The sequence below is a fragment of the Natrix helvetica genome (genome assembly GCF_964273705.1).
Source record: "Natrix helvetica genome assembly, chromosome: 4".
Lineage (NCBI taxonomy): Eukaryota > Metazoa > Chordata > Lepidosauria > Squamata > Natricidae > Natrix > Natrix helvetica.
In genome coordinates, this window is record NC_138550.1 from 117,037,407 (window position 1) to 117,064,173 (window position 26,767).

At 40.5% G+C, this 26,767-nt stretch overlaps 1 protein-coding gene across 4 annotated transcripts in view; it reads right to left on the bottom strand.

Moving 5' to 3' along the window:
- Positions 1–18,993, bottom strand: part of MTCL1 (microtubule crosslinking factor 1) — a 113,309-nt gene extending 94,316 nt beyond the window's left edge. For 3 of the 4 annotated variants that reach the window (XM_081952784.1, XM_081952782.1, XM_081952783.1), the window contains exon 1: positions 17,390–18,993. In XM_081952784.1, coding sequence (XP_081808910.1) covers positions 17,390–18,349 — 960 coding nt within the window. In that variant the 5' untranslated portion in view covers positions 18,350–18,993. Of the gene's footprint in view, positions 1–16,308; positions 16,343–17,389 lie in introns of those variants that run through there. The other variant, XM_081952785.1, reaches the window with a different exon arrangement.
- Between the last annotated feature and the right edge of the window lie 7,774 nt (positions 18,994–26,767).

Sequence of the window (26,767 nt, forward strand, 5' to 3'; positions counted from 1 at the left end):
CAAAAGGGAAGGCATGTTTTTCTATTCTTTTGCTCCTACATTTAGGGGAGGTACAGGAAAGGTGGTAAAGAAAGCAAACATTACTGAAAGCTACCAGTGCAACATTGATTCTGGGTTGTCCTAATTAGATGGGACAGTAGCGTACTAACAAGCTTTAGTTAGTAATGATTTATGCATAGCACTATACAGTATGGGCTGCTTGCAAGAGTAGTTCAGTAAACATGGGACACCTATTTCTAGAATAGGTGTAGACAACTCCATGGGCAACCCTTACTTTGTACTTTTATTCTAGAAAAAGAAATAATTCTGTTTCATGGAAAAAATAATTAAATGTATTTATTCGGACATGCTTAGTTAACAAGAACTTCCTGCCAAGGCATAAATATAAATTGCTTGGAATAATAGCAATAGCATTTAGACTTATATACCACTTCACAGTGCTTTACAGCCTTCTCTAAGGAGTTTACAGAGTCAGCATATTGCCCCCCAACAATCTGGGTCCTCATTTTACCGACCTCGGAAGGATGGAAGGTTGAGTCAACCTTGAGCCTGGTGAGATTTGAGCTGCCAAATTGCAGGCAGCCAGCAGTCAGCAGATATACCCTGCAGTACTGTATTCTAATCACTGCGCCATCGCAGCTCTATAATATAGTTATTTCCCAGTTTACTCTTGAGGTCACAATATACACTTTAAATAAATATTGCATAATAAATCCATTGATTCATACATCCATGATACAAGGCTTCTTGTCTCACTTTTTCTAAATTTCTAAGGCTGGTTTCAAACACTGACTTATCCTGTAATGGGATTTGTTTGATTTTGACATGCTGTATTGTATAAATCCAACTATTGTTTTGTGAGCTTCATTTTTGGAATGCCGCTTGCTGCACATTGTTTTACTTATGCAAGTTTTTGATTAAAATGCTATTGTGATAGTTCAGTGATTGAGTAGAAATGCTACCTTAACTCTCTAACACAACTCCCTAACTCTGTGAAGAATATGGGTAGTTTCTAAATGAAATAAATAAATAATACATGCATGCATGCATACGTACGTACATATACATACATACATAATTTTCAACTGTATCTTTAAAACAGAGCAGTACTGATAAGAACTATAGCTATGACAAGATTGAAGCAAGTTGCAATTGGGTTATCACACAACAACTTGTCTCCATGACAGTCTAGCCTTGTTAGGAACTCCATTAGGAAGCAATCTCTGGTCACCTGAGTAGTGCTCCCAGTTCCTGTAGACTTCAAAGAAACGTATTCAAAACAATAAAACAAGAAAGTCCAGTTGTCTCCTGAAAAAGTACCTTTGTTAACCATGACCTGGATGGTTGAGAATCTCTACAGACTTTTAGCTATACAATTTGGGATTGACACCTTTGGAATGGTGTGGAAGTAGGAATGGATTTCCAGAGAAAAAAAATCACAGCCTATAGGACCAGGAGCACTACTCAGCTGACCCTGAGGACACAGATAAACCTCCAAGTGCTTCAATGAGCCTCTAAAAGGATGCAAATGACCAGCTGTTTGCAAGGAGTATAAATCCTTCCATTCCCCACTATCCTATTAGAGTTGAAGAAGCTTCTTGGAACGTCTTCAAAGAAAAAACTAGAGAATCCAGTTACGTCCTGAAAAAGCATATTTGGGGCAACCATGAACTGGATGACTGAGAATCTCTACAGATAGAGGTTTAGCTTGGATTTACCCTTTTTATTCACCTATTGAATCCTTCCCAAGAATGTGGGATAGGCAAATGTTGCTGTTTAATGAGGTTAAAGATATTATTAAAGATGTAAGCTGTTCCAAATAAAGCTGCCTTTTGACTGGTGGTGATTTTTCAGTGCCAATAATGCTTAAGTGCTGCTCCAGACATTTTGGGATTGCATCCAAAGCTTTCTTTTGCTACATTTGTTCTACATCTATTTGCAGGTTTTTGTATTTGGGGTTTGTTAGATTGGGTAATGGATAGGCACACGAGGCTTAACGGTAACGGTAACAGCTCTTTATTCAATACAACAAGTGAGAACAATCCAGCGAAGGTTGAGTCTGACAGCAGCCCTTTTATAGAGAGCTGTCAGACCCTTCGACCAATAGGATTAAACCTCTGTTCCTGCCGGAACAGAGGACCTTGGTAGAAACCACTGTAGTTAGAGCAAGTATCTAACACCCCTCCCCTCTTGGATGGAACAATCCTACTTGTTAAGTAGTCACACTGGTAGGCGGGCTTTTGGGTAGCTCTGACTGACCTGCACGGTTCAGTAGGAGGGGTTTCCTTGGATAGGTCGGACGGACCTGTTTGCTCCGCAGATCTCACCATTCTCTCCACATTACCATTGGAGGCGGATAGAATGGCGTGACCAGGGCATGCCTGATTCCCTGAGCTGCTAGGAAGGTCTCAAATTGTATGGCTGTGAATTGGGGCCCGTTGTCAGAGACCAAGACGTCAGGCAGGCCATTCATGGAGAAAAGTCTCTGTAGCACCTTGATGACTGCTTCTGCCATAGTGGAGGTCATCAGGACTACCTCTAACCATTTCGAGTAGGCGTCTACAACTATGAGAAATGTGTGGCCATGAACTGGGCCAGCAAAGTCAATATGAACCCTAGATCATGGTGCTTGAGGTCACTCCCACTCCTTAGCGGGCGCCTCTGGGGGAGCTGGTTTGGACTCCTGGCATGATGTGCAGGTAGTCACCCATTCTTCGATCTCCCTGTCCATGTTAGGCCACTACACATAACACCTAGCCAAAGACTTCATCTTGACAATTCCAGGATGCTCTACGTGTAAAGCCTCTAATACTGCAATGCGCAGTTTGGGTGGAACAACAACCCGGTCCCCCCACAGAAGACAGCCATTTACAACCAATAACTCATTGCGTTTGGCAAAATACATTTTGAAATCAGCCCCCACAGGCCCTTCGGCCACCCCCTCCACACCCAGTTCAAAATTTGCTTCATGGTGGAGTCCTTTGCAGAGTGACGGGCAACGTCAGTGGATGAGACAGGCCCAGTCTCCAGGCAGTCAAGGAGGAGGACTGGCATCTCGGGTAGGGTCAACATGAAGTTCAGGTAATGGGCAGCAGCTGAGAGCGTCAGCGTGCCCCAAAGTGGAGCCTGGTCAGTGGATGAGATGTAGGCAGCTAGGAAGATGGTCCATCTGGTTGTAGGCAGCTAGGAAGATGGTCCATCTGGTCATGCGGGGTGATAATGACACTGGGGTAGGTCAGTCCCCAGCCAGTAAACCCAACAACGGTTTGTGGTCCATAACCAGTTCGAAGTCCCGGCCATATAGATACTCATGGAACCTCTTTACTCCAGCCACTGCAGCCAAAGTCTCACGGTCCAGTGGGCTACAGTTCCACTCTGCAGCGGACAAGGTCCTGGAGTAAAATGCAATAGGGGCTTTGGTTCTGTTGGGCATGCAGTGCCTGAAGATGGCGCCGATGCCGAACGGGGAAGCATCGCAGGTCAGCACCAATGGCAGGGTCTGGCTGTACTGTACCAGGAAGGAATCTGCCGACAACAGTCATTTTATTGGGCAAATGCGGCAGCCTCGGCTTTGCCCCAGGACCACTTCACGTTCTTAGCCAGGAGACGGTGTAACGGCTCAGCAACGGTGGCTTTCTGTTTAAGAAAGACGCTGTAGAAATTGAGGAGCCCAAGGAACGCCTGCAGCTCAGTTTGATTGCGAGGTGTGGGGGCATCCTGAATTGCTTTAATTTTTTTGTGTGGTTGGGTGAATCCCAGAGCCATCGATTAGGTACCCTAAGAATTCAACCCTTGGCACATTAATTTGGCATTTCTCTTTTTTGAGGCGGAGACCTTTGTCTCTAATTTGAGCCAAAATTGTTCGTACACATTTTAAAAGTTTTGCCTCGTTTGCAGCCGATACCAAGATGTTGTCGAAATAGGAGACGACTCCTGGAATACCCTGCAAAAGCCATTCCATGATGCTTTGGAACAGTCCAGGGGCGATACTAATGCTGAATTGCAGGCGGTGACATTTGAATGCACACAATTTATTGTGCACTTGTAGTCCACGCAGATGCGGACAGACCCATCAGATTTGACAGGTGTCACTATAGTGGTCTCCCAGCATGCGGGATCTACCAGCTCTAGGATTCCCTGGTCTACGAACTTGTCAATTTCCCTGTCAATTTTGGGGCGCACAGCAAAAAGTACTCTCCTGGGCTTTAGCCTTATTGGGGCTAAGTTGGAGTCCAAACTAAAGGAAACTGGAGTCCCCACATACTTACCCAAACTGGTGCCAAAGACATCCTCGAATTTCTTAAAGATGGCTTCAGCGCCGTCGTCTTTCAAGGCGTTGATACCAGTCACCTCTAGGCCCAGGGCTTGGAACTAATTTAGCCCTAGGAGGCTCTGCAGGTTGCCGCTAACCACTGGCACTGAGAGTTTCCTGCTGAACTGCTTGAACTTCACCTGGAAGGTGCCTTGGCCCACGATGGGGATCCAGTTTCCCTGGTAATCGCGCAGGCGGATGTCAGGGATGCGGAGATGCTGCTTCTTTAGGCTAGGGATAGCCTGCTTTAGGATAGACCATGATATGATGGCCAGCAATGACCCGGTATCGATCTCCATCTCACATGACGGCTGATTCGGACGCCCTCGCCTCATCCAGTGCGATATGCAGAGTGAGGTTAGATTTAGCAAGTAACCTCCTCTGCAGGTTACTGTCCTGCAAGCCGCAAATTATGCGGTCCAGAATCAGTTCGTCCAGGTCTCGGAATTCGCAGTACGCTGCAGCCTTGCGGAGCACCGCAACGTACTCGTTAATTGACTCGCCCTCCTTCTGGTTTCTGATGTTAAACTCATGCTGGTGAACATGCTTGGATGGCTTGCGCGCATAGTGGGTCTTCAGCGTCTGCTGAAGCACAGACCAGGCGACTGATTGTAGTGGTGTCGGCTCAGAGAGGTCTTTCGGTGTCTCGAACACTTCCCGGCCACAGTATCCGAGGAACATGTTCTTCTTGCAGCCTTCAGAAAAGCCCATGAGGTTGTTTGTCTCGAGGAAGCAGTCAAACCGTAGCATGTACGAGTTCCAGTGCTCAGTGACTGGATCATACAGAGTCGGTGGCGCATGCATGGCCATTTTGTGTTCAGAGTGTGTTTTGAGTTTGCCGCTCAAAAATGGCTGCTCGAAGCCGTGCTGAGCTCCGGACTGGATGTACTTGCTGGATTGCTACGCTCTTTCGGTTTGCCTAGTTACCTTCCAATCCCACCTTCGTCGCCAGCGTTAGATTGGGTAATGGATAGGCACACACAGGCTTAACGGTAACAACAGCTCTTTATTCAATACAAGTGAGAACAATGCAGCGAAGGTTGAGTCTGACAGCAGCCCTTTTATAGGGAGCTGTCAGGCCCTTTGACCAATAGGATTAAACCTCTGTTCCCGCCAGAACAGGTGGAAACCACTGTAGTTAGAGCAAGTATCTAACAGGGTTGTTCTCCTGTTCTTTCTCTTCTCTTCTGCAATCGTTATCTACAATTATAATATCAGATTCCAAACATTTTGAGGAATTGCTTCACCACATTAATGTTAGTCCATAACGTGATTTGTTTTTTTAAAGAAAATTAGGGTGGTGTATAAATTTAGCCACAATAGTTATCATTTTACTTGTTTATATGCAACATTATGGAAATAGTGTTTAATTAAACATGTTGAAAACTATTGAAACATTATCTTAAATCTATTAAATATTTCTCTGCTAAGCAGCTTCAAATTAAAATTCTTAAAGTCTACTAGGGACTGGTATTAAACATTTAAATATAAGAGATATTATTAGTTGGGCAGTAACTACATGTAGTTGCTAGCGTCACAAATAAACTGTAAGTGAAATTAGGTCACTTTTATTTATATTCTTGCAGCAGGCATCTAACTTTCGGGAGCCATGTTTAGAAATAGCTGTTTAGCTGGTTTTTTTCCACTCATAAGCATGTTTCATTATGACATTAAGGCCCCTGACACTATAGAAAGAGAGTAAAATAAAAATTATGGCTGAAATTTCACATATTTTGGTGAATAGAGGTGCAATTCAGTGGTGGGATTCAAAAAGTTTTACTACCGGTTCTGTGGGCGTGGCTTTGTGGGCATGGTGTGGATTTGCGGGCATGGTTGGTGGGCATGGCAGGGGAAGGATACTGTAAAATCTCCATTCCCTCCCCACTCCAGGGGAAGGTTACTGCAAAATCCCCATTTCCTTCCAATCAGCTGGGACTCAGGAGGCAGAGAATAGATGCGAGCGGGCCCAGCCTGGAGTGGTATTTACTGGTTCTCCGAACTACTCAAAATTTCCGCTACTGGTTCTCCAGAACTGGTCAGAACTTACTGAATACCACCTCTGGTGCAGTTCTATTCTATGTTGTCTTAAAATCCTATTGAATTCAATTAAACTTACTCTCTGCATTAGTCCATAGTCTTGCTAGATATAGAAGGCAATCACAAAAATAAATTACAGTTCCATTTAATCAGATATACGGTATATGGTGTTCCATATTAAGCTTTGCAGTAATAAATGGTAGTTGTAAAACTGCAGGAACTGGCAACTTCTTTGCTTTGTTTCCCTTATGAACCAAGTTTTATTTTATTTAAACGAAAAGTCTAGCAGTTTGGCAGAATAAGAGAAAGAGATGTATAAACAATGGTCAGCAAAAAGCTTAATATTAAAACAACCAAAAGTGCTGCCATGCTCTAAACACAGCTTGCTTTCCTTGAAGTTAATTTCATGAAACACAAGAGTATATATATTGAGTTAAACATAAACTCTAACACTAAATATGTGTGAAAATAAACATGAAATAGAAAAATGCACTGTAATCCTAATTACATATAATGCTTTTTTAAAATGTTTAAAAATATTTTTGCAGTAGAAATGGCTCTGCTATAGAAGTTGTTAACTTGTGTAGAAGCATGGATGGTAGGAGCATGTCATCCTTATACCACTAGACTTCTTGGTAGTTTCTGAAATGTCAAATGTACTCTGGATTGCTGCTGTGGCTGGGAGGCTCCATTTAAAGTACAGATAATACTTTACTAAATGAACTTTCAAGTTGCAAACTTTTGCTGATTCAAACACCTGTCTGCAACTGGAAGTTGGGTAAAGGCGGGAAGGGGCAGTTTTTGACAAGCTGCATCTATATGCAACATGCCAGAAACCAATCCCTTCACTCTCTCACGGCCCTTTAGACAAGTGCAGTACAATTCTCACCCCACACAAATGGTAGCCTCACAGCAAACGTTGACAGGTCCAGCAAATCCTTGGGTAGCAGCAGGAGAAGGCCAGAAAAAAAATTGGGAGAAGGTAGAAAAGGGCCAAGTTTTACATATGCGGCATGCCAAGTTTTTTGTGGCCGGCAGCTGCCTCACTAAGGACAAGACCACACATGCTTGGTCAGGAACAGCAAGAAGAAAGCAAAAGTCAACTAGGGTAGTTTGTGCCCCAGAATGGGGGACCAAAAGGGCATAGATGAGGGAGATAGGCAGATCAGAGGAGTTGAAGTGTCCCAATGGTCATAACTGCCATTGCGAAGAACCCCAATTCTGATCACATCAACATGGGCCACTACAATGGCCATAACTTTGGGGAGCAGTTGTTGCTATAGTTTCAACTTGTTGCTCAATGAATGTTTGAGAACTCTCTGTATTGCTGTTTGAGAGATATTGTACATCTTGTTGCAACTCAAGGATCTGTTATTATCTACAAAGCCTTATATGGCTTGGGTCTGACTATTTAAGATATTATTACACCAAGTAAATTCTGCTTGCTCATGTTTATAAGGTTTATAAATTTATGTTTATAAATTTTATAAACTGCATACAACATCTAGACTGAGACAATTTTAGTTGTTCCTGTGATTTAAATGGCTTCAAAAGACTAAGCTTAAGTCTCACCAAGGTTTTGTTTAAAGAAAAAAAAATCGAAAAATTTAGAAAACTTAACTGTCCCTAAATTTTATACTTTACCCCAATGAGTTTAATCAATTTGAAATATCATAAATTAATATATGAGTAATTTAATATACTTGTATTAAAATATACTTATTTATTTATTATGGATCTACAACTTTTAGAACAACGAAAACTTCTCAAACTTCTCATTTAAAATGATTATTTAGTTATGATTATTTACAGAGTCAATTTGCTTTCAGATTTCCTACAGCTTAAGATAGTTTCAGTGGTCCCCAATAGTCATCTGGCAGATTATATATTAATATGATCTATTGAGAACTACAGATGGCAATCACTGTCACGTTATACAAATAATCCACTCAGCTTCCTCTGCACAATGCAATGTTTCAGTAGAGCCACAGCTGTGACTAACAAGACACACAGACCCCATGCATTGTTTACCAACCTGAATTTCCCCTCTAGCAGCTGACTGCCCCAGCATTTGCAATGAGTTTGTTAGGTGAGATTAAATCTTCCTCACAATTAAATAGATTATAGCGCCAGAAGAGTGAATAGTCATTTTCTCAGTTCTTTACAAAAAAACCTTGTTCAGTCAATCCTGATCAGACTTATCCTATGAAGCTTCTACAATACACAATGCAAATGTAGTTTTTCTATGTAGTATTTGGTGACTTCATCTTGACCAAAATAGCTCATATGGTTATATATTCTTAATAACATAAGACACAGTCATGAGTCAAGGAAGTGAATATCAAACTATTTAATCAAGTGCCTTTCAAATCTCTCAATTAACAAATATCATTTAAATGCCTTGTACAACTGTGCACTTAGAAATACAAAGTGATAAAATTCACCATGCTTTAAACAAAAGGTTGCACCAGCATTCATTCATTCATTCATTCATTCATTCATTCATTCATTCATTCATTCATTCATTCATTCTTCATTCATTATTCATTCATTCATTCATTCATTCTTCCTATTTCTTAACCACTCATCTCCCTCAGAGACGGGTTCTGGGTGGTGTACAATTTAATCAATAAAATTAACATTAAAATCAGAATAAATTTTAAAAGTTTTAAAATGATAAAAATAACATGAAATTTCTAAAGACCAAGAGATTGAGCAGGATGGTCCACAAAGTGATGGGGTGAAGATGCCTTTGTAGGTAAACTGACCGTATGCTATTTAGAGCTTCATAGGTGATGACGAACATCTTGAATTAGACCCAGAACCAAACTGGCACTCAGTGTGGTTCACAGAGCAAAGCTGTTATATGTGCCCTTCTTTGGGTACCCAGTATGGCTCGTGTGGCCACATTCTGCACCAGCTGAAGCTCCCAGTTACTTTTCAAGAGTATTCCCATGTTGCAAAAGTCCAGTTGGGACATGACCAGGGCATGAGAGGACTGGACACCTATTTGGAGACCACATAGATATTTTGCAGCAATTTCATTTACTGTTCATAATCCTGACCCTCTCTCTACGGTGTTTCCCCAAAAATAAGACAGGGTCTTATTTTCTTTTGACCCACAAAATATGGCTTGGGCCTTATTTTTCAGGGGAGGGCTTATGGTTTTGGGGTTGCTGGGCAGCTGCTCTCTTGCGAATGGGCTCCCAAAGAGGCAGGCACAGCCTCAGGGTCGAACGGCTGTGTTGCGCTGTCGCAACAGTGTAACACAGCAGCCATGAAGTGACCACGCTCATGAGCAGCCACCTGACAAACCCCCTTTTCAGTAGGGCACAGTGCCATTCACTGACCTAGGGGTATCTCCAAGCCGTATGAGCGCCTGTTGCCGCCTCCCAGCTCCTGTACCTTGGCTCCTTCAGAATGACCCTAGGTCAGTCAATAGAGCTCTGCATGTCTGGAGAGGGTGTGTGTGCGAGCGGCTGTTCCACTCCCCGCTCGCATGCCTCCCAGCCTCATGATATCCTGGTCCAACTCTCCCTGCAGAGCCATGGCACCTCTGTTGCTGCCACCCTCCGCTGCCGCCACCATCCCAACATGGCTTTTTCTGTGGCTTCCCAACCACGGAGGTAGGATGCCGAGTCTTCTGGCAGTGGCTGCTCTGGGAGTACGCTCTATGGTTGTGGGCAGGCTGCCGGCAGAGCGTACTCCACTCGCAAGAGAGCAGCCGCCTGGCAACTCCTTTCTCTAGCTGGGCACAGTGCCACTCACCAACTTGGTGGTATCGCGAAAGCACCAAGCAAAGCAAGCGCCTTTGCCCCCCCCCCGGTTCCCACGGCTTGGTGCCTTCGGGATACTGCTAGGTCAGTGAGTGGTGCTCTGCCTGGCCGGAGGGGGGGTTGTCCAGGGGCCTTATTTTCAGGGGTGGGGTTATATTTTTGCCCACCTGAAAAATGTGGCATGGTCTTATTTTCAGGACATGTCGTATTTTTGTGGAAACACGGTATCTACTTTCTGTAACAAAAGGTGAATATTTGTTAGAGACTGAACTCTTTCCTCCCTATCTGAAGAAAGAGAACAGGAGCTATACTGCCCACAAAAGTCCTTTAAATAATATAACGCAGCAAGGAAGTAGAAAAAGAATATTTATGTTTGTAACCATGTTTACAGCAAGTAGTTTATTGATCTTTTTCATTAATTTTATTTAATTTTGTAGCATTACACTGGACCTCTTAGATCTGGATAAAAATAGAACAGACAAGGCTACTGTTTCACGTCTTGTCTGGCCATAAACTAATCCAGCCTTGTAAAGTATCCATAAGAATGATGACCAGGATGACACTATCAGACACCTTCTATAAATAATCATAGTCCTTTTTGTTATTATTTAGCCTTTCCTTGCAAGCTTTATCTATTTATAATCCTTTAGTTTGGCCTCAATTCTGACATGAGCTTTCAATCATCAGAACTCCCATGAATTATATTAGTATGAGGCTACAGACAGAAGGTTTTCTTAATGCTGACTCGAAATACAATATTCATAAAGGGGCGAATTGAGTGGCACAGTATTTGTGGTTACCAAATCAGCTCAGTTTCTTTTATTTATAGATCTTTCTGAGCATAACTTCACTGCTGTGCCAGAGGATCAGACTTTGCTGAAGTTCCAGCTCATAAAAACCAAGAGCATTTTAAATAGAAACTTCTATATATGGATGAGAAATTTTAATATTAAGAGAGATGAGCAATAGCTTTTTGATATTGTTATCCATTTATCATGGGTTCTTGCACCTATGGCCATTAATAACGAACTAATAACTTTTGTTCTAGAAGTAAAGTCTCCTTCAAGTCCAGCTTAACTCTTTGAGATTTGATAATAATAATAATAATAATAATAATAATAATAATAATAATAATAATAATAATAATAATAATAATAATAATAATAATAATAATAATACTTTAATTTATAGACCGCGCCCTTTCCTAAACAGGACTCGGGGCGGTGTACAGTCATATTAAAAACAATGTGGATACAAAAATATAAATATACATAGATACATAGATAGACGGAGGAGGTAGGATATGCACTGTACAATAATACATTAATACATGATGAACAAGATACCTGGTTTTTCTTGATAGAAATACATCAATGGTTTCAACTTCCCTGTTTAGCCCTGCAGCCTGGGATTACTTCATGGGTTTTCCTTCAAGTATTAACCAGGTCAAGTTTAGCTTAGCTTTTGAGATCCTGCTAAGGATTTTTTATGAAACTAATATGCAAATCAGACAGAGTAGTGCCAGTGGTATGTTTTCCACTTAAAACTAAGAAACAGCATTTAGACTTATATACCAGGGAATGGAAAATTTGCTACAACCAACTCGCCGCAGCCAACTCAAGTTGGAACAACTCACTGGAGGACAATTTAACAATTCTATTTCAGTATTTAAAATAAATTTAAAAATATTTTAATTTTTGCCATTTACATTTCATTCTGTCCCTCCTTTTGTTTCCTTTCTTTAATGATTCTATTCCACCATTTCTTTGATATTAATGTACCTTTTGTCCCACATGTCCCGCAGTGAGTTGGCTGTGGTGAGTTGGCCATGGTGAGTTGGCTGTGGCAAATTTTCATAGACCCTATATACCACCCAACAGCACTTTACAGCACCCTCTGATTGGTTTACAATATAAGCATTACTTGCATGTTGTTCCCAACAATCTGGGTCCTCATTTTACTGACATTGGAAGGATGGAAGGCGGAGTCAACCTTGAACCCTGTCTGAATTCTATGCCATTGGCAGAATTTGCCTGCAATACTGCACTTTAAGCACCGCACCACCAGTGGTTAAATAGAGAAGTTGAATTTTAATTAGCTAAAAACAAGTACAGTAAGGATGTATTGTCTTCGTGACATCTAAAAAAATAAAAAAAAGTTTACACTCCCCAGCTATATTGTTTATTTTTTTATATCTAGGTTAGCCACAACTCTAATATTTTATCGCAGCTTATCTGAATTAGAATATTGTGCTGTATTTTCATTTAAGCAATGCTGAGAGTGAGAAAGAACCAACTAGGATTGTATTCTATTTCACTTCTTTTCAATAGCTACAACTGACACTGGCATTGTTATTCCATCTCTGCCTCCATCCTTCTCTAGGTACCCACAGTCAAAACCCAAATACTGAACAGCAGTATTCTTGTCGCCATAGTGTTCATATATTTCTAAGTCCTCTGTCAGATCTTGTACTATTTGGAAAGTATCTGCTCATTGTCTATAATTTTATTTGCTGATCCAGTCTGTGCACAAATTCTAGTTCCCTGAGGGGGTGTCCACATTCTAGATTTAAGATTAAAACTCCTGTGGCTTAACTAAAGCTAAGCTAAAACTAAAGGCTAAACTAAAAGCAGAGAGAGACTACCAGAAGACATGGAAGACAGTAGACCAACTTGAATATAATAGTAATATATAATTTGTTATGGGAATAAATGTAAGTAAGTTACAAATCCTGATAACATCCCTATCTCTGCCAGCAGTAGAAACAATTGGAAAGACGAATTCTGAAATATTTATTTTTACTTTCTCTTAAAACTGGCATTATGTCCAAACATTATACCATAGTTATTTTAATTATGGTTTAATAAAATTCAGTTGCCTAATTCCTAACTGAAGTTGGTTTCCATTAATTAACCATATTCAAGTTTTACTGAGGCTTCGTTTAGTGAATCTGAAACTATACATTGAAAAAAAAAATAACAAAAATCTACCAATCTCCTTTTCAGTGTTGGAAGAAATGTCCATCTGGGGGGAGAGACACTGGAAACATAGAGACTGCTTGGAAAGATGTTTTTTAATGGTGGACAGGACCACATAGTTTGAGGGAAGAGATCCTGAGAGTGCCCTGGTTTTATGCCCTCTCTGGGCTTTTGAATTTGCGCTTGTATTCTGATTGGTTGTCAGACTCCCAAGGGGCCATGCAGGGGCAACTCTGTAGGCTGTCCTGAGTCCCAGGCTTGGCTGACCTTTACTGGATGATGTAATCTTCCCAGGTGCCATGTGGTGAGATGGGAAGAGGACTAATCCTATCATGTCCTGAGGGCCATGTCTTAATCCCATTACCCTGAAGCTGAAGGGAGCTTCAGGAAGCTGCTTTGTCTTTAAAACATGTTTCTCCTTTTCTCATCCAAGGAACTATAATATTTCTTAAAATATTTCATTCTTCTAAGAGAGGGGGTGAGTGCTAACTTTCTACACCAGGTAAACCTGACAGGAACAAATTCTATTTTATTGTAAGGCTATATTAACAAAACTTGTGAGTCTCAAGGTACAAATCTCTCCCGGTTTCTTTTTGCAGCCCGAACAAGTTAGGGGAGATCCTTTCTAAATTTCTTTGTCTTTCTTTTTATGTAGCTGTGGAGTCTCCCCTCTCCTCATCTGATCCTTTACCCACCCCCATCCCTTAAGGTCATTCCCACGTATCATTACACATAGTGACTATTAAGGAAGATAATATAACACATGAACCCAGGAGTCATAAGCATGGCTTCACATACTGCACTTCGTCTTTGTTTCTTTAGCTTAGGCTTAGTAAAACACACAAAATCATCCATTGTGGTTTAAAAACCATAATTTATGACTTAGCTTTATATATCTAAAACCAGCCAACTGCTTATTCAACAAAGTATGATTTACGTAGTTCAGAGGCAGGCAATCATTTTGAAGGTAGGGGCTGCAAAAGTACAGGGAGACAGAATGTTGCCCTTTTTAAAGGGAATTTTCCCCCCTAATGAATATGCTTATGAATTCCATCTGAAATTTACTTTTGTGTACATTTTTAAATCAAAAAATTGTGCCATTAAAACAGTGGTTTTGATTGCATAACCTTATAATAGCCTCCAGTTAAACTTTGGTCCAGTTGCCATGATTTTATCTTTTAAGATAGATTTGTCTACATGTTGCCCATAGGTATTTATTCTAATCAAAATGATGAAAAATGTATCATGAAGTAACAACACAAGCCCTGCCATTTTCTACTTGCATCATAAATAAGAAGTAGAATTTGTGTCATACCACACATTTAATCATTCCCCCACTAAATATGCTTACGTTATTGCTCAGTTGCCTAGCTCTGGCTTAGCATGATGCATAACTAAGCCATAGACTCATTTATTTAATATATAGTTTACAAGTACAAGGTACTGCATTTATCCCATCCCATTATTTCTGGTTAGGATATCATAACAACACAGGCACTGAAAAAGGCTTGCAAAAAACAACATATACTGAGGCAGGATTATCACCCTTTTTCTGTTGGAATTTCTGTCTCTTTATCAGCTGCCTGGAAGGCAGAAGTTTAGCTGAGGCAAATTTCCTATCATTTAATACCCATAGCAGGAAAAGCTGTTTGCTGCTAAGCAGCTGTTATATGGCATAATATAAAAATGTTGACAATTCTACATTCAGAAAGTCTTTCAGTTATGTGTCGGCTCTCAGCTGTCAATTCTTTCATAAACAATGCTTTATGAAATGTTTGATATAAAGGATATCAAACCCAGCTGTTGTAACATCATAATTAACTTTTCTGATTCTATTTTTGTCTTTATAGTTTATATAATGATCAATGATTATACTTCTTAAACGGCAAAAAATAAAATTACCTAAAAAATAATAAAGCAGTAACATAGATATGAAAAATAATCACGCAAACAATCCATGTAAATCCTTCCATCCATCCATCCTTCCATCCATCCATACTTCCTTCCTTCCTTCCTTCCTTCCTTCCTTCCTTCCTTCCTTCCTTCCTTCCTTCCTTCCTTCCTTTTTTCTTTCTATCAAACTTCTTAACCAATCTATATAAATTAGGTGTTCTTTCTTTATTTATTTATCAATCAATCAATTAATCAATCAATCAAATTTCTTTACTGCCTATCTCCCTCATAGAGGGGCTCTGGGCAGTGTACAATTTAATTAATATAATAAAACATAAACTGAATAATTTAAGATTATTTAAAAAAAATACAAAATAACATTATAACACAGGTCCGATGGCTGTGTGGGCCCCTGTGTCCCCCATACAAGGCTACACAGCCAGGTTTTGCCCCTTTTGTAGATGGCCAAGAGACTTAGTACCGTATTGCCTCTAACTGCCATTTCTATTATGCTACTATATTGAATCATCTGGAAAAAGATAATTAAGATACCATACTAATAAATAATTAAAACTTCAGCAATAAACAAGAATTTAAAACTTCAGTGCAATTATATGCAGCTCTCATTTCTATTTCACTGACGTCAATAGGCCTTGTTTATACTGTATGGGTAAATTGTATTACTGTATAAGTACAATACAAGACAAGCTTGGAATATTCAACTTGAATTTCAAAACAAAACAAGAGTTTCCTTTACATTGGCATAACTGATAACTCACTTCTAGTAAAAATACTTTGATGGAATTATGAACCATCTGAGACTGAATCTGTACACAAGAAACTTGAATTAGGTGGCAATTCTAGGTACATCGAGGAGTTTCATTGGAATTTCTCTTAAGTAAACATGCATAGGCTAATGTTTCCAATTTCTTTCCTTTCATTTTCTTATTAATATCAAAAATATAATTTTCATAAACGATAAACCATGAAACTATATAGTAGTCAGATGTCTGTTTTCTTAAACAACTCTGTCTAAACTCTTGTAACAATTCAAAGCAGAATTTGAAGAAACTGACATTTCATATACTTAAATCTCATACTCTCAATCCCCCGTGCAAAGTTCAAGTACCAATGCCTAACCCTATCACTGAGATGGATTGATAGCACATCTTACTTCTCAAAAATCCATTTTCCTTTGCCCACACAAATATATTCATCAACAATTCTATTTCTTCAAATTCTTATCTACAGTGTTTTGTTTTTCTGGGATTAAAATGCTTCATAAAGAAAATTCAAGTTTTTCTCTTTTCACCTGCATGATCCTAAAGAAGGTTTCTCCAAACTGGTATCTCCAGGTACATCAGATTTCAATCCCAATAATTCTCCAGCTCAGCTACTAGGAAATCCAACAACTCTGGAAGGCACCAGTTGGGAAGTGCAAAGCTGTTTCAGAATTCAACATATTTAAGCTACACTTTAAATAAGTTTGCATGTCTTTATGTAAAAAAAAAGTTTGATGTGACCCAATTTGAGTTGCACCAAACCAAATAATGTCAGGATGTTTATTCATTAAAGTAACAGAGTAGTAGCAGGGAAAGCCAGATTCTAATCCACCTCAGACACAAAAAAGCACAACCAGTGATTTGGTCAATTCTCAATTCAACCTGCTTTGCAGGAATGTTGTAGGGAAAAACAGAAGAAAGGAGCTCTATGCACATCACCCTGAATTCCTGGATGAAAGAGTATCTAGATTTATAAGCAAATAAATACAATATCTGTAATAGGAAAACACTGTGGATCTGTCAGCTTCAAATGCCTTTCCTCTGTAGAATAAATAAGGTGAAAGCATTGGTGAAGAATTATGCATCCATGTCTACATCGTGGCTCTGCAGGGACTTCAACACACAAAACTTATTTTCCATAAAGCGAAGGATTGGCACAGGACTGTTGTCCCAAAGGTGATTTTTCAAGAGGCAACTGCACCAGAAAGTCCAACTGTCTCTTGAAAAAGCATCTTTGGGACAACCATGATCTGGATGACTGAGAATCTCCACAGACACAGGACTGTTGACTTCAAAGCAAGGAAGGGCAATGTCCTATGAGCAAGGGGGAAATACTGGAACTTCTGGTGTCCAAATACAATTGTATGACTTGAATAATTGGCTTAGGGGAGTGTTTCTCAACCTTGGCGACTTTAAGTCCTGTGGACTTCAAAGTTGAAGTCCATAGGACTTAAAGTCACCAAGGTTGAGAAACACTGGCTTAGTGAGTTCCTTCATTTTAAAAAAAGATGGCCTTTTCTCAACAACTGGTCTATGTCTCCAGCCCTGCGCCCCCCCCCCCCCCGTTTTCAGGCCCAGACTTCCCCCTCCCTCCTGCCTCCAGCCATTTACCTTGAGGTAATCGTTTTCTGAGCGCAGCTCTTCTATCTCTCTCAGCAGCTCTTCTTGGTCTGCCACTAGCTGCCTTTCATAGCAGGGCACCCCCATTGGGATTTTGCCGTCCAAGCGCAGGATCCCAGCACTTTTGGCAGCCGCTTTCTCCGGATCTCTCTCCCAGATCTCCTCCTCGCCTTGGACCCCCGAAGGGGCCGGCGCCGTGCCCGGCCGTTTGCTCGATGGCTCCGACGAAGGCAAGGAGTGCTGGGGGCCGCCGCCTGGCCCTGAGTGGAGAGGGAGAGGAGACGGCGGCGGCTCGCGCTCCCGATCGCTGGAGCCGGTGCCGGACTCGCCATCGCTGTTGGCGGCCTGAGTCAATCTCTGTTCATCGGAGAGCGGCTCGGAGGGGCAGTCCGAGAGGTCCGAGCTGCTGTCCGTGTGGCTGATCCGTGCGGCCGAGGCTGGGGACAAGGCACCTGGCTGAGCCAAGGAAACGCACCGCCTTCCCTTCTTGTTCTTGCCAGACGGGTGGCTGCCTTCGCCGCCGACCTGTCTCGCGATGGCCTTTCCGCCCGCCTGGTCCTGGGCCCGGGCTGCTTTCTTGCTGGAGAGGACGGATTTGGCGGTACCGATTTTGCCAGGCGCGACGGCCCCCAAAGGCGCCGATCCCGCCTTTGAGCCTTGGGCGCAGCTGCGGCGGGAGAGGCGGCACTGGGGTGCCAAGAGCCCCGGCGATTGCGGACGGGATCCCCCCAGCTGGGGCTGCGGCTTGCCCGACAAGCTGGGCGACTTGGGAGGCGCCGGCGGAGGCTTGGCCGAAGATGCCCGGGCGTGGAGATCCTTGAGGAAAGGTCTGGCCGGGGAAGGAGGTCGATGGAGCCGTTTCTTCTCGGCGAAAGAATGGTGGGGAGTCTGCGGCGAGGGCGGCAGCGACTTGAGAGGCTCGATGAGGCTGGTGTCGTTTAAAGTCTCCATAGTCCCGGCTGGTGGAGGAACAGCCAGGGAGTGGCGGACACTTGAGGCTCCTCCAATCTTTTCCAAGAGCAGGAATGAGCGGAGCGGAGACGACGGTGGCCCTGGTGAAGCCCAGCAGCAACCGCGGCTTCCTCAGGTTTTCCCGGTTGCTCTCTCATCACTCCTACTTCTTCCTCACCGGAAAGCTCACACTTTTTTCCTTGGCGCTATTGTGATTCAACGACACTTCTCATCTTCTCTGTGCCCGTCTCCCCCTTCCCGCGCCGAGGAACACAAAACCACAGTCGGTAGCAAAGCTTACTTCTTTTCTCTCTCTTTCTCTCCCTCTCCCTCTCTCCTCCAGTCCTCTGGATGCTCTGGCTCTACGAAGCGCTGCAGCCTGCAACGCCGATTACCTTCCCGCCTCCTCCCATGGAGATGCTGTTTTCCGGATATCTCCTCCGCTCCGCTAGCTCGCAGACCATCGCTCATTCATTCCCCTGGAGTCCTCCTCCTCCTCCTCCTCCTCCTCCCGTATCTTCCGATCTTTCCAGGCTTCTTCCTCCTCGCTTTCGCTCCTGAAATAGAAAAAAAAAACTGCAAACGCCGCTGTCTCCCGTATTGACGCTGCCCCTTCTGTGCGCATGCTCCTCCCCTTCTGACATCTAGCCAAACTGCTCTCGGCGCAAGCCGCTTATTTCCCCCCCTAGGGATCTTTGCGTGCTTTTTATTATTATTATTATTGGGGCTCCTGTGCCAATTAAGTCTATTTTAAATGGGGAGGGGTGTTAATTAAAAGAATCAAATCCTTTTCTTAATGATTGCTGCTTGGCAAAAACAAGCCCTTCACGGGATCAGCAGCATCCTCTGTGTACCTAACTGGAACACATGCTGACACAATAATAAGTTTTATGTTTGGATGGAGGGCAATCAGGTAACATTCACCATTGTGCTGCACAGATAGGGGGAGGTTCACACTGGTGTTCTTACACTCAGACTTGCCTTAATGTTTTATTTTCCTGAAGTGGGTTGCTAGAATTTGTTTCCCCCTTATCTAAGCTGATTGTTGTTTTCTGTTCTCCTTGTAACTTTTAGAAATCTTTTGGAATTATCCATCTTCCTAGTTCTGATATTATTCCTATATTAGATCCAAGGAACATTTTCTTCAATGTTGAGAATGAAGTACTGTATATTGCAGGGGTCCCCAAACTTGCTGGCTTGAGAATTCTGGGAGTTGAAGTCCACAAGACTTAAAGTTGCTAAGTTTGAAAACCTCTGATATATTGTCTGAGTAGTAAAGTTGCATTTGGGCATAAATCAAGTAAATCAATGTTACTACAGTATGTGGATGATAAAAATAAGAACTGAACACATTTTATGAAAACTATTTGAAGTATTTTATAATTCAAAATCTGAACAACCACGCTGCTATTTTTAGCAATTTATTAACATATGAGGTTTTTTTAAAAAAAATCAGAAGTAGGGCAGCCAATGATGAATTCAAACAAGAAAATTTCACATTAAACTTTTATAGAAGATGGTAGACTAGAGTTGGTAATAGCTTTCAGCTTTTTTAAACAAATGACAGAAAGAATCTAATAAAATAATGGAAGTGAAATAAAATGAAAGGTAGATATTTCTGGCACTATGTTATATGAGACAATAAAGTAGCACTCGAATGGAAAAGAAACAGAAATTTAAATTGCACTTATCTTGCCTTGTGTGTTGTCTTGGTTGCTTGAGAAGAATAAAATTATATGTATTTTATGATTTCTAAAAATAAATACATTATAAAATGATTTCTTATTATGTAAGTGATACACGATAGGTGAAAGCAACCTGTTTCTAGTCTTAGATTTTTAGGAACATTAAAGGCCAATAGATTATACTATTTATTTTTAGTCAAATAGGCATTCTTTCTGTCTCAGTTGTAGGAAGTTATCACCTAGCCCTCTCCCAGAAAAATGAAATATCCTAGGAAATATTTTTTTTTTATTAAAAGAGTTTTGTACAAACAAATTTTCCCCCTTTTCACCCCCCCTCCACACAATATAAATCTCATACAAATGCTATACCCCCCCAACCCCCCCGCAAAAATTCACATTCAAATATTATACCAAACACTTTACCCCCTCCTCTCCCCCATCTTAAAATAGATTACTCATAACCCCTCTCCTCCCAACAAAAACTATATAAATTACTCTTAAATTAATAATAACACATTGATCATTTTCTAAGCTAATTTAACATCTATAACTCTTAATATAAATTTCTCCTAGCCTAACAATGTTTCATTAGTCCCATCTTCTAATTTATTCATACATATATATTGCCCCACCCTCCACCCTAACCCTCCCCCACCTCCCATACAAACCCACCCCCCTGACTTCCGCTGTATACCACTCTAACAATTCCAAACATCCCATATACTATTTACTCAGATCATCTATCGGTCTAAACATTCTTACCTAAAGGCTAGGTAATAACTCCTAGTCTGGTATTTATTCTGTATATAATCAATCCATTTTGCCCATTCCTGTGTGTAATCCTCCTGTTTCTGAGCTTTTAAGAAAGCTGAAATTTTTGCCATTTCAGCGAACCCCGCCACCTTCTGAATCCATTGATCAATTGTCGGCAAAAAATCTTTTTTCCAATGTTGCGCAATCAACAACCTAGCTGCTGTAACCATATACAAGGCCAATTTTGTTTCCCCTTTGGTAAAATCCTTAACTATACCCAATAAAAACATTTGTGGAGTGAATTGTATTCTTTTCTTAAATACATTCTGCATAACCCACCATATTTTTATCCAAAAAGCTTTAACCTTGTTACAAGTCCACCATACATGAAAAAAGGTAGCATCTAGACACCCGCATCTCCAACATTTTGGTTGAACATTTGGGTACATGCATGATAATTTTTTAGGATCTAAATACCATCTGTAAAACATTTTATAAAAATTCTCCCTTAAATTCTGTGACTGTGTAAATTTAACATTCTGAACCCATATTTTTTCCCACGTTTCCAACATAACCACTTCACCAAAATTCTGAGCCCATTTAATCATACAATCCTTAACCAATTCACTTTCTGAGTCTCTTTCTAACAGTACATTATATATTCTTTTAACTTGTTTTGGACCAGTCTCTTTTATCTGCTTAATCAGTTCCACTTCTTTATCCATAAAGCCGACCCTGCGATCTTCTTCCCATCTCTTCTGAAGCTGTATGTAATGTAACCAATTTAAAGTAATTCCTTCTTCCAACAGCTGTTCCAAAGTTTTTAACTTCCATTCGCCCCCATCAGCAATAAGCACATCTTTATATAAACACCCCCCGAGTGACTTAATATTCATAATCCCCATGGTGTCTGCAAGATCCAACCAAAGCGGTATTTTATAATCCCAATTGGGCCGGTGCTTCTTCCATATTCTCATCAAGGCACTACAGAGAACATGGTTGTTAAACACTTTATCCACCCTGTCTTCATAAAAAAGATATGCATGCCATCCCAGAACAAGATCATGGCCTTCTATATTGAGCAATTCCATTTTTGTTTTCCCGAACCAATCTGCTACATGCGTTAATACCGCAGCTTCATAATACAATCGAAGGTTTGGGAGTCTAAGGCCGCCTCTTTCACGTGTATCTTGCATAATCTTCATCTTTACTCTCGTTTTTTTCTCCTTCCAAACAAATTTATTTAATGTTGTTTGCCAATTTAACAAGGTTTTATCTGACTTGAGCACCGGAATCATCTGGAATAGAAAGATAAATCTAGGTAGAATGTTCATTTTAATTGCTGAGATCCTTCCAAGCAAAGACAATTGTAACTTTTTCCACGCTTCAAGATCTTTCTGTATCTTTTGCCACAACACTTCATAGTTATTTGAGAAAAGTTTTGTGTTTGATTCTGAAATTTGTATTCCTAAATATTTAACTTTAGAAACTATTTCAAAACCTGCTAAACTTACAAGTCTCTTTCTTTGAGTCTCTGTCATGTTTTTAACCATCATTTTCGTTTTGTTTTGATTTAGTCTAAACCCAGACACCATGCCAAATTCTATTATGATATTTTTCATCTGGATTATTGATTTCAAAGGATGTGAAAGGGTAACAACCAGATCATCGGCGAATGCTCTAGTTCTGTATTCCTTTTGCCTGATAGCTATGCCATCTAAGGATTTTGAGTCCCGAATTGCGTTCAACAAGACTTCCAAAGTTAAAATAAATAACAATGGGGATAATGGGCAACCTTGTCTTGTGCCTTTTTGTATCTCAAAAGTTGTTGACAAATTTCCATTAATAATAAGTTGTGCATTTTGTTGCTGATAAATTGCTCCAATCGCCTGCCGCAATCGTGGTCCCATATCCATCTTTTCCAAAGTCTTGGTTAGAAAGTTCCAATTCACTCGATCGAAGGCCTTCTCTGCATCCAAGAAAACCAGCACTGCAGAGATCTGCTTATTCTTATCAAGATAGTCAATTAAATCTATGAGTTGCCTTACATTCTCCTTCATATGTCTGCCTTCAATAAATCCTGCTTGATCATGATGAATAATCTCTTGAATAACCGGCATCAATCTGTTGGCTAATACTTTAGCAAATATTTTATAATCTGTGTTCAGAAGAGATATCGGCCTGTAATCCTCTGGTTTCTTAGGGCCCTCTTTATCTTTAGGTATCAATGAGATAAAAGCCGCTTTCCATGAGGGAGGTATTTTACCTCCTTGTTGTATATTACAAAATAGTTGTGTAAGATATTCAATCATTTCCAGTTGTAAAGTTTTATAATACATTGCAGTCAAACCATCAGTCCCTGGAGCCTTAGCTAATTTAAGTTGATTTATAACTAAAGTGATCTCATCAGCGGTTATAAGACGTTCCAAATTTGCCTTTTGAAGCACAGAAATTTTTGCAACCCTTTTTCCTTCCAAAAAATCATCTATTAACTTATTCTGTATATTATCCTGTACATATAGCTTAGTATAATAGTCCACAAATGATTTTTTAATCAACTCTTGTTGATATACCATCTTCCCTCGAAACTCAATTTTATCAATAATTCTGTCATTCATATTCCTTCTCAAAGTATATGCTAACCATCTACCAGGTTTATTAGCGTTGGCAAAGGTGTTATGTTTAGCAAATTGCAAATTGGTTGCTGTTTGTTCTGCTATAAGCATCTGAAATTGATCTTTCAACAGCTTTAGCGCCATCTGGAGCGCCTGGTCATTCGGGTTTATTATAAGCAGCTGTTCTTTACGTTTTATTTCATCTTCCAATTCCATTCTCCTTTTCTGTCTAATTTGTTTGTGTTTAAAGTTCATATGTATCAGGACCCCACGCATATAAGCTTTACTTGCATCCCAAACTATTTCAATGGGAGTGCCCTTCTTCATATTAAAACTGAAAAATTCCTTCATGTGTTTTTTAAGTTCATCAACATTTTTTTCATATCCAAATAAATTTTCATTTACTCTCCAAGACCTTCTTGGCCTCATCCCTAATTCAATTTGTAACCACACCGGACTATGATCGCTAAGTGACCTGGCGAAAATCTTGGATTTCTTGGCTTTAGGAAGTAGATCCGGTGTTAACAAAAAGAAATCAATCCTTGAAAAGGATTTATGTCTATCTGAATAGAAAGAAAAATCCATCTCATTTAGATGTTGCGTCCTCCAGACATCTTTTAATTTCAAATCGTCTTGTAAATCAAAAAAAGCCTTTGGTAATTTGGTAGTGAATTTCGTCTTTGTACTCTTGTCTATCTTTGGAGAAATCACTCCATTCCAATCTCCCATTATTAGAATACTCTTAAAGTTCCAGTCTAAAATTTTTAAATGGAGCATCTTATAAAAACTTTCTTGGCATTGGTTAGGAGCATATATTCCTAGCACCAAAATGGAACCGAAGTCTGTATCAAATTGAATTGCTATATATCTACCAGCGTCATCTGCCTCTATAACTTTAGTTGAAAATCTTTTATTTATATATATCACCACACCATTTTTCTTACCAAATCAGAGGCAGCATAAAATGTTCCCAGTTTTGAATTCACTAAGTACTTCTGGTCTTGCAGCCTAATATGAGTCTCTTGAAGGCAAACAACATCATTATTAAATTGCTTCAAATAATAAAATATTTTTTTCCTTTTTTGTGGGGAGTTCATTCCATTCACGTTCCAAGATAATAGCTTAAGCATCTTTAGATCTGGTCTGGAGCGCTGAAAGCATTTGCTGAAGATCTCTCTCCACAAGACCAATCTTCGGCCCTGCTCCTCCCATGGCTCCGGTTTGCTTCTTAGCTTCTTTCTTAGCACATTGTGTTTGAGGGTCGACGCGCTTGTGAGATTCTAACATTTGTCTAGTCGTGAATCTGGTAATACGTTGTTCGACAGGTTTAAATATCGGCATTTCAGTGAGAGACTTAGAAGGTCCTTCTTCCAAGAAGGAACACAACAGAGATCCAGAGGGGTCGACTCCACCTACAGCACCCTGCCCCTCCTTCTCTTTTTGTGTCTGCATTCTTTGCTCTTCTGTCTCTTTCTCAAACATCCTCTGCTCTAAGACATCCAAATCTACTGGTGTTGGTGTAGATGTACGTGGGGGGGTTGCATTTTTCTTGAGTATTCCATGATAAAAGTCTCTGGCTTTATCTATTGTATTCAGACGGTACCTCACCCCTTCATAACTAAATATAACACCAATTGGAACATCCCATCTATACTGTATCCTCTCTCTTCTTCAATTCCACTACCAAAAATCCCAAAATCCCTTCTAAGCTTTAGCATCGCTGGGGGTAATTCTTTAAAGACTCCGATCGTTTTTCCATCTATTTGCAAAGATGAATAATAAGAATTTTGCAGAATATCATTTCTAAGATTTCTCTCAGTAAATATATCACAACATCCCTTGGTAGTTGCCTTTGTGATGCAATACGTGAATTAACTCTGTAAATTTTGTCAATCCTTGCAAAAATCTCAGAAGAATCCTGGATCTTCAATAACGTGGCCAGAGCATCAGCACAAACTTTTCTTAAGTCCTCTCTAGGGTTTTCTCTGATACCCCTCAGTCTAACAGCGTTACTCCATAGATCTAAATTGCATCATGATAATCTCCTTATCCATCCTCTGCATATTCCCCTCCATTTCAACAAATTTCAAATCTGTTTCCTTCGTTTTAGTTTCCAAATCCAAAGCCAGATAATCCAACTTTGCTGTCCACCTTAAGAACAACTTCTAACAAACCTGTGGCTAAAGTGTGTAATTTTTTATCAAGTTGATCATGTTTTTTAATGGTATCCTGAACCATTTCTTTAACCTCCTTAATTTCTTTGCGTAAAAAGCATTTTCTTCCCTTATAAAGTCCTTGAGATCCTGATAATTTATTGTAGCACCCGGTGAAGCTTTTTTTCCCGTTGCCATAATTAATAATTCTTACAGCCGCCTCTAGCTGTCACCATTCAATTAACTTTCGTTTTCCTTAGGTATTAAGCTGTAAATTAATACTTGCAAATGTTTCTTTCTAAGTTGCTCGAAATTAAAACTTTGACATTTAAGTAGTTCAGGTTATGTAAACTGGCTTAAAGATTGTTAATAGTTAGGGTTGTTTCAGCCGTTCCACCTTTACTGCCCCGGCTATCAGCAGGTAATTAGCTTTCGTTTTCTGTAGGTTTTCAGCTATAAATCAACGCCATTTTGAGTCCTTTGTTCTAAGCCCCCGCCTCTCGAACTCAGCAGTAGCGTTCTTTTTAAAGAGATTTTTTTTTTCTTCCCCCAATTAAAACTTAAAATACTTGCAAAAGTCTTGCTTCCTTCTTGGGATGTTAAGATGTTAAGATGTTAAGGCTGCTCCCGGCGACTGGCTCTGCTTTTTATAGCAGAGGTTATCAAAAAGGCAGGAGAAAACAACAACTGCGAAGGGGGGCAAACCTCATCGGACTCCGGAGGCTATAAATCCTCCTGGAGGGTACACGAGGGCTCAACCCAGCAGCTGAATCTCTCCCTCATAAATTCCAAGAATTTACGAGTGTCCGAGGTGTTAAAGATCGTAAAAAAACACCTCTAACTGTCTCTTGATCTGACAGGCTCAAAGAAAAGCCTGCCATCGGCACCAGGAACAACCGGAAGCCAGAGGCTGTGAGTTTTAAAAACCTCTGAGTGAATCCAGGAAGAGGGAAGAGGCATAGGGTTTTAAGTGTGTCCCTATGCAGAAGCTTTGAGTTTTAAGAACCTCTGAGTGAATCCAGGAAGAGGTAAGAGGCAGAGGGTCTGGAAGTGTGTGTGTGGCACAGGCTGTTTGTTTTAAAACATCTGAGTGAATCCAGGAAGAGGGACGAGGCAGAGGGTTGTAAGTGTGTCCCTGTGCAGAGGCTTTGAGATTTAAAAACCTCTGAGTGAATCCAGGAAGAGTGAAGAGGCACAGGGGCTGGAACTGTG